The sequence below is a fragment of the Micromys minutus genome (genome assembly GCF_963924665.1).
Source record: "Micromys minutus genome assembly, chromosome: 4".
NCBI lineage: Eukaryota > Metazoa > Chordata > Mammalia > Rodentia > Muridae > Micromys > Micromys minutus.
The window spans coordinates 31,240,359-31,248,845 of NC_137973.1; the positions used below are offsets into that span (position 1 = coordinate 31,240,359).

General features: G+C 45.7%; 3 protein-coding genes across 3 annotated transcripts; 2 read left to right on the plus strand and 1 right to left on the minus strand.

Moving 5' to 3' along the window:
• Positions 1-579: 579 nt before the first annotated feature.
• Positions 580-891, minus strand: LOC308419940 (histone H4; the record flags this gene model as incomplete). The annotated part of the gene is made up of 1 exon (XM_080915836.1): positions 580-891. One exon carries the CDS (start codon positions 889-891, stop codon positions 580-582), a length of 312 nt encoding a protein of 103 aa, XP_080771962.1.
• Positions 892-6,335: 5,444 nt separating this feature from the next.
• Positions 6,336-6,751, plus strand: LOC308420274 (histone H3.2; the record flags this gene model as incomplete). The annotated part of the gene is made up of 1 exon (XM_080916231.1): positions 6,336-6,751. The coding sequence occupies one exon, from the start codon at positions 6,336-6,338 to the stop codon at positions 6,744-6,746; it is 411 nt and encodes a 136-aa protein (XP_080772357.1). The 3' UTR covers positions 6,747-6,751.
• Positions 6,752-7,380: 629 nt separating this feature from the next.
• On the plus strand, positions 7,381-7,761 carry LOC308420425 (histone H2B type 2-F; the record flags this gene model as incomplete). Its single annotated transcript, XM_080916445.1, has 1 exon — positions 7,381-7,761. One exon carries the CDS (start codon positions 7,381-7,383, stop codon positions 7,759-7,761), a length of 381 nt encoding a protein of 126 aa, XP_080772571.1.
• Positions 7,762-8,487: the final 726 nt, after the last annotated feature.

The following is an 8,487-nucleotide window of genomic DNA, read 5'->3' on the forward strand; positions in this document are numbered from 1 at the left end:
GCCCGGTCTATCTCTTGCCTTTAGGCATGGAGGACTACACGACCTCCACCACGGCGGGTTCTTTTCTAACAAGCCCTCAAGAAAATCCTTTGGGCGAGTAAGGATAGAAAGCAGGTAGTGGACCATGGAAACAATACTTAAAGATCCGGCCAAGCACATCAATTAACTGAAAACATAGGGCCACACCCACATAGCCATTTGGTGTGTAGGCGTAATCATCCCAACTGAAAGCAATTTTGCTCTACCAGCTTTAAGAACAAAAAAACAAAAACGTAGCCGGCCTCTTAAACCTGACAACCTGCTCACACCATTAAGCAGTAACTAAAATTCCCAGTGTGAGCCGACCCTACCTAGATGCAATCCGCTTTGGACAAAGCTAAATGGGTAGCTCTAAACCTAAACCTCTGGTCGCGCTAGTTCGCGAGGAAGCTCAGCTCCCATTTGGTGGGCCTTTACCTTGGCAGATCAGTGGTTACATTTTATACGACCAAAGTCGAGTGTCAGCTCTCTTGAAGAGAGTGTGGTTGGCCCTAAAAAGGGCCGTTTGGGATGGGGGAGGGAGGTGAAGAGCGGCGCAGTCTAGCCTCCGAAGCCGTACAGGGTGCGGCCCTGGCGCTTGAGGGCATACACCACATCCATGGCGGTGACGGTCTTGCGCTTGGCGTGCTCAGTGTAGGTGACCGCGTCGCGGATCACGTTCTCCAGGAACACCTTCAGCACACCACGGGTCTCCTCATAGATGAGGCCGGAGATTCGCTTGACGCCGCCGCGCCGAGCCAGGCGGCGGATGGCAGGCTTGGTGATGCCCTGGATGTTGTCCCGCAGAACCTTGCGGTGGCGCTTTGCGCCTCCCTTGCCCAAGCCCTTTCCGCCCTTGCCTCTACCAGACATCCTTAGCGTAGACTGGAAAACCACCAAGTGAAACACTGGAGGTGGCTTCCAACAGATATAGGAGAAGATCGGACCAGATTGAAAACTGAAAGCGCGCGGGCGGGAACCTCTCTAAATTGTCCCGGCCCTGGATGTTACGTCATCTTCCTGTTTTTCTTTTCCCTTCTCTGCCCTCTACCGGTTCCTTAGTCTCAGGCCTTTATTTTTTATTTTCAGTCTTAAATTATGGTGCCGTAGTCCCTCAGAGAATTCACATGCCACAGTCTTTGGAAAGCCCTGACGCTAAAAGGACAAAAGAATGGAGAAAGAGAAACTTAATGATGAGAGGGAGGGAAGAGCGCTTCACCGAAGAACCCCGAGCTCTTGTTAGGAAAAGACCTCAGCAAAAGTTCCAGCGTGACATAATCGAAAGGAGCGGACCTAGGAATGTGTGTGGAAGGGAAAGTTCGCGGGCATTTCTGAGTTCAGTCGCTTGTTTCGTCGATATAGACACAGTATTCAGATCAAGCAGACACTAGATCCTAGGAAAACTCGTGTGAGGATGCCGCCGAGCTTTCTCACCGAGCTCAGTGGGATTCCACGCGCCTCTACCCAAAGGTCCACTGACTAGCAGAGGAGCCCGGGAGAGCTGCTACACTCGTTTCGACAAATCCTTTGTTTTCAGCTATCCCAAACTGTCCCTACTATGAGGCAGGCTAAAATTCGCTTTTTCAAGTGTGTCTGCTTCAAGCAGTGGCGCGCTGGGAAATGAACTGGATCTGCTGCGGGTGTGGCCATGGTCCCCGGGGCCATCCATGGAAGAGTCTTGAGAAAGCATTCTGCATCAGCAGTTGCTGTGGTGGGCTCATTGGGGTTTGTTTTTAAAGTGATTTTATATACCTTGTTTTGACTGTTCCTTTGTCCTAATGTGCTCATGAAGCCTTCATTTTTTTTTTTTTCTGTTCAGATTTTCTGGCTCCAGACATGTAGATAGAAGTAGGAGGTTTTGAGTCACGCTAGGGTGGGGGCTCAGAGCCCCCCTCCCCCACACTCAAATGTTTTAAACCTAAGACCTGTGAATTGTAGATCTTAGAGGGAAGGGAGCTCCCCTAGTAAACCTAGGCAGTTGTACAAGCCTCTTGACAGACGGATCCCGTTTGTGGACCACTGCACAGACATGCCTACATGCCCAAACTAACACCCTAGAATTTACAGAGCCCCTCCATCCCTTAGCTGCTGTTTTCTAATTTCCATGGTAACCACTGGACGCCGTGTCGATTCACATTTCTGTATTTTTCCGACTTCTCCACACTGTCGACTATGTATGTCCTTTATGGGAGGTGATTTCTCTGTCTTCCTTCTTTGTAGGGCAAAGTGCGGTAGAAGCTCAATAATTGTTTATGGGTGGACAGTTCGTGCATTTGACTCTTTCATTGCAAAATAGAACAACCACATGCCCAGGCTGACGGGGCTTTGGCACTGGAGCCCTAGGCAGACTCAGCGTCTGCCAGCTTTTCAATTGAAGGGAATCAAGGACATGCACCCACTTTGGACATGAAAACCATTTTGAGCTGAAGGGTTGGGATCCTGAAATCTCTTCTCTGTCTAAGAGTGGAAACTACAAAAGAAACCAACATTTTATTCTGTTTGCAGAAAATCTCCAGGGTGGGCGTGGGAAACAATAACGTTTCTCTTCAGGGATGAGACCTGAGACCATTCCCAAGCAGACGCTGTCTCAGGACTACCCTGTCTGTCTACTCTCCTAAGGGCTATTTATTTCCCCAAAGAAAAAGTCATTTTACTATTCAGTTAGTGTTCCTTCCTCCTTCCCCTACTACTTTAGGAACATGGGCCTCAAATTCTAGCCAGCCTCTTTGAGTTACTCATTTTTTGAGAATTCCCTGTCTATGTTCAATACACATATTTAGAAGGAAACAACTATTTTGAATTATCTTGTAAGATTCAGTTCCAACTAAGACATTTGGCAGTTAAAGCCAAAAAAAAAAAAATTTTTAATTTAAAAACCCTACAATTTTTTAAAAGGTCCTAAAAATCTATAACTGATAACATTTCTGCAGATCTCATGAGAACTAAGCAACATTTTATATAGCTCTGAAATATTGTAATATACTTTTATATTTGAGAACATTCAAGTAAAATAGTATATTAATTATACTAAGTTGTCATTTATAGGCAGTAACAGTGACTGACCAGTAGGAAGGACCGATTTCCATCCAGTTGGCAGGATACTGGAGGCACTGGTCCATCTCAAAATGAAGTAAGAAGAGAATCCCAAATACCTGTAGTTTTTTAGTTTGGTCATAAGTTGTAGAACATTCAAAATAAAAACAAATCAGGTAAACAGCCTGAGCAGCCACAGACCAAAATTTCACCTGGTCCAAGTTGGTGTTTGAATATAACTTTGGATACTTGAGCCCAAACACAAAACTTAGTCCCTATTTTTGTATCAAAACCAAATATAAATATATATGTGTGTGTGTGTGTGTGTGTGTGTGTGTGTGTGTGCATATAAAATATTGCATGCCCAATAGTTAACTTAAAATTTTTTGTTTGCTTTTCACTGTATGGGAAAAGCTAAGCTTCTTCTACCTACCCCCCAACTAATAAGATCCCAGTTCTTCATGTCTAAACTTGAGGCCCTTGCAATTTGGTTTGTTTTTTCTGAGACAGGCTCTCACTGTGTAGCTGTCTCACCTGGACCTACTGGCCTCTGCGTCATTACACCCTGCTTGGCCTTTTGGGGGGTAATTTTTAATGAAAAACTTCAGGACTTTTCTGAGAAATAGTTCTCTGCCCCCCATAAATGCACAGAAACAGGTTCTTCTGCATCAAACCCCCATCCTGGTCAAAGTTTGGATCAAGAATTTCACAGAAGTGTCACTCTAATGTCCGATGTGGAGACCAGTCGCAGCTGAAGTAAACGACTCTGAGTTGCTATTACAGGCACTGTGTAGTGAAAGGAATACAAAGTGAGTCTGCCTGCGCAGCAAGGATTATCTCTTTTGGAAGGGACACTGATAACCTTGAAAGTTTACTTCTTGGTTTCTAATTTCATGCCTTAGAATTCACGTTTACAAGGACATCCCCATTTCTGAAAAGTACAAACCTCTGACAGGCATAATTTTGGAAGCTAGACAAGAGAAGACTCTCGACTTTCTTATTGTCTGTTAAAATAAACCCTACAACCCTTGGACTCTATATTTGAATACAGCAGCTTTCTTTTACTCTCAAGGGATGTAGTCCAAGATCCCCAGCCAATGGCTGAACATACAGATAATGCTATATTACATATAGATTACATATACACACACATATGCACATGCATATACAGCACTGTATGTTTCCTTGAGTATATGTGTAGATTCATACAGCAAAGTTTAACTTATAAATTTGTCTTGATAAAACGATCAAAACAGCTCTTGCTCTTTCTCTCTCGCCCTCTTACTCCTTTGTTCCTTCTCTTCCCATTCCCTTCCCCTCTCTCTCTCTCCATGTGCTCATGACCCACCTCTTCTCTTCTCTCTCTCCCCCTCTCTTTCTCTCTCCGCCCCTACTACCCTCTTAACTCCCCTCCCCATGCCCTGAATCAACTCCATTATATATATATATATATATATATATATATATATAAAGATTTTTAAATGCTAGTAAAACAGAACAATGATCATCTTCTTTAGTGAAATTTGTTTGCACTTTAGAGCCCTCATTGCATAAGATCAAGACTGCCTGAGCATAAGCCCTGGACACTTTCACAGATGTTCTGACAATGGGGGCTGCTCCAAGGTAAATACTTCATGTGTAGCAAGGGTATGCTGGACAAGGGGATGACTGGGTGAGAAGGTTCGAGAGGACAGGCATAAAATGTAAAACTCCTGACTTCTTTTCTGGAAGTTTTCACTTAGTCTTACCTAAACACTGATGAGGGCAGGATCTCAGAGCAGGGGATTAGACTCTGAATTATTAGAATCTCTTTTCTGATTTAAATAAACACCCCATGCATTCTGCATATATTACAAAGAAAAATCTTACTAGGAACATGACCCTTGGGTAGGCACCATCTAACTCCCGCAGGGCAGGTCCCCTTCTGATGGGAAAGTCCAGCAGGGAAGTTTGAGAAGCACTGGATGGTTTGACTATACCATATGAAGATGTTTCTGTGTCCCAGGGCTTTACCAAGGGACCCATCTCACTCTAGAACTACTCTTACAGGGACCCTCGCTGGCTATGCTTGAAACATTGTTAGGACATGACCACAGGGAGAAGTAACAATTCACATCAGTTACACTTTTCTGCAGATTGCTTCTGCTCCTGAAGGATTCTTAAAGAAATTAATTAAACTACCTGTGTTTAGAATTTTTGGAATCTCCTTAAATTCAATTTAATTTTACTTGGATTTCAGCATATGAAGATAATACATTCTGTGACCAGCAAAGGAAGTTTTAAATATCTTGGACCTATTTTTACTTTTGGGTTTGAATTTTTAGAAGGTCGGTATACAATGCTTAAAACAACAACAACAGGCATGCTATTAAAGGCTTTGTATTAAACCAGGCAGTGGTGGTGCACACCTTTAGTCCCAGCACTCAGGAGGCAGATACAGATGATTTTCTGTGAGTTTAAGGCCAGCCTGGTCTAGAGATGGAGTTCGGGAACCCAAGGCTGACACACAGAAATCCTGTCTTGAAAAATCAAATAAATAAATACTTGTTTGCTTTGAAAGGTATGTTGACTTGTCATCTGGATTTAGTAACTGGTCTCCACTGGAAAGGCGACATTAATACTTCTAGTCTGGTCCTTCTTTGATATATAAATATTCCATCCACAGGACTTAATTTGCCTTTGTGGGGGTGGAGGGTGAAAGGAACTGCACTCTAGACAGAATAGGTGGCAGGGCCATACATAACGAAGGTCTGTATGAGGTAAATGTAGACCGACTTTGGTAGGGTTTTCAAATAGATAAAACTTAAGTTTACTTTGGGTACCTTTCACTATTCTATGCTTTGTCGTCCTTCAGCCGTGGTACAAAGTGTTCAAACGGCTGGGTGCAGTGCCTGACCTTAAATAAATGCTAACTGTCGGAGAAGAGTTACAGTATCTGGTGATTTGCTACAAAGTGAATCGCAGTACATGAAAAGGGCAAGCTTGTTTCCAAAGAGAGCGGTTAGAAGAGCCCACAGCGTGAGAAACTCTTTGATACACCGCTTTTAGGAAAGTCGCAGCAACTGAAAGGCACCATCTTTTCAAATCCTTCCGCGATTCATAAATCCAGGAAGAAAAAGCATGAGCAGGGATACTGTAAGCATCTTGAAATCCAGCAAATAGGATCGTATTCTACCCAATCAGACTGCCAGTCCAGAAACTCCTGTTTTTCTGGCCCAATCAAGATGAAGATAAGTCTATAAGTATGGCCACTAGGCGTCTGTAAGCCAAAATCACAAAAGAACATGGCCCGTACGAAGCAGACCGCCCGCAAGTCCACCGGCGGCAAGGCCCCGCGCAAGCAGCTGGCCACCAAGGCCGCCCGCAAGAGCGCCCCGGCCACCGGCGGCGTGAAGAAGCCTCACCGCTACCGGCCCGGCACCGTGGCGCTGCGCGAGATCCGGCGCTACCAGAAGTCGACCGAGCTGCTGATCCGCAAGCTGCCGTTCCAGCGCCTGGTGCGCGAGATCGCGCAGGACTTCAAGACCGACCTGCGCTTCCAGAGCTCGGCCGTCATGGCGCTGCAGGAGGCGAGCGAGGCCTACCTGGTGGGTCTGTTCGAGGACACCAACCTGTGCGCCATCCACGCCAAGCGCGTCACCATCATGCCCAAGGACATCCAGCTGGCCCGCCGCATCCGCGGAGAGCGGGCCTAAGTTGTGCCTCTCAGATTCATTCCAACAAAGGCTCTTTTCAGAGCCACCTACTTTGTCAATAAGAGAAGCTGTCAGCTTTGCCCTCGATTTACAGATTTCAGGTGCAGAAAGTGTTCTCAAGTGTTAGGCTTAAGCACAAGTAACAGTAGACCTCCCAGGTACATTCGATTTAGCGCTGGTTTTGAGATCTCTAAAGATGGCCCCATCTGGAAAAGGAATTTAATTAGGTTCTGAAAACCATGAACCAAGTTAAATAACTCCCAAAATTCCAAGCGTGACAGATACCTAAGGAAAACTTTCCTCAACCTGGTGTTTTAAGGATTCGTGAGTGAAAGGAACATAAAGAACAGCTGAGGCAAAACTACCGCTCTCATTAACTGGCTAACATGAAATGGAAGGCTGCGATTGGCTAGGAAGACTTTCCTCTAAGCACCACCAAGCTCGCATCTCGAATCGGTTTGAATAGGCTCCGCCTCTTTGACGCTGACGCTACTGCAAATTAACCAATAAAAACGGAGTACTGTGAGAACCGTCATTTGCATACAGGCTCTATAAGTACCGCATAACCAGCCGCGCTGTAATAGTCCGTAGTTGCCTCGTCCGTCTTTCCCTGTTCCTTTGACTGCTGAGGAAAATGCCGGATCCAGCCAAGTCTGCCCCTGCTCCAAAGAAGGGGTCGAAGAAAGCTGTCACGAAAGTACAGAAAAAAGATGGCAAGAAGCGTAAGCGCAGCCGCAAGGAGAGCTATTCTGTCTACGTGTACAAGGTGCTGAAGCAAGTGCACCCCGACACTGGCATCTCTTCTAAGGCCATGGGCATCATGAATTCCTTCGTGAACGACATTTTCGAGCGCATCGCAGGTGAGGCTTCCCGTCTGGCGCATTACAACAAGCGCTCGACCATCACTTCACGGGAGATTCAGACGGCAGTGCGTCTGCTGCTGCCTGGGGAGTTGGCTAAACATGCTGTGTCGGAGGGCACCAAGGCGGTCACCAAGTACACCAGCTCCAAGTAGAGTGCAACAGACCTGATTGATCGGCTTTACCCAAAAGGCTCTTTTCAGAGCCACTTTAGTTCTCTAATAAAGAGCTGTAATCACTAAGGGCCTGTGATCTAGCAGGTAAGGTTGGACCGTGAGTCTTTACTACTGCAGCACTCTAGAGCGATATTGTGTTTCAAAGTGTCGGGCGGATAGGGCGCGGCGGAGGGCTGTCTCATCACGTACTTGACCAGATGAGCAGTCAGTTCATAGCCAGGAAACTAACCTCTCCGTTAGCCTGTTTTAAACATCTTAATCTCCATTTCATGTGATTCCCAAGGACTAGTCTCGCTATCCTGGGTATCCAGGATTATGCTCTCCCTAGATCTTGATGGACCACCTACTGCCATCTAGCAGAAGCATCCCAAGTGATGTTGAGCAGGGTGATCTTGAGAAAATCACGTTCCATTTCCTGGCGATTGAAGATGTCTCGGCGGTAAGTACTATCTGCTGCGCCATTTCGCCTCCCAACTACACCTGTGCTTTTACTCAGCGACAGCTCTAGTTGGCAGTTTTCACAGCCCTGACTTGCCGTTACAAAAAAAATTTTTTATAACTTCCGAGTGCTAAAGGTACACAGCAGGAATGAAACTCAGCGTCTTACCCTTCAAGAACTGAGGGCTCTTGAGACGTTTTCTCTGATTCTCTCCAGCCAAAGGAAATAGTGGAGCTCTTTCTAGGTTGGTTAGGGTTAGATGAGAT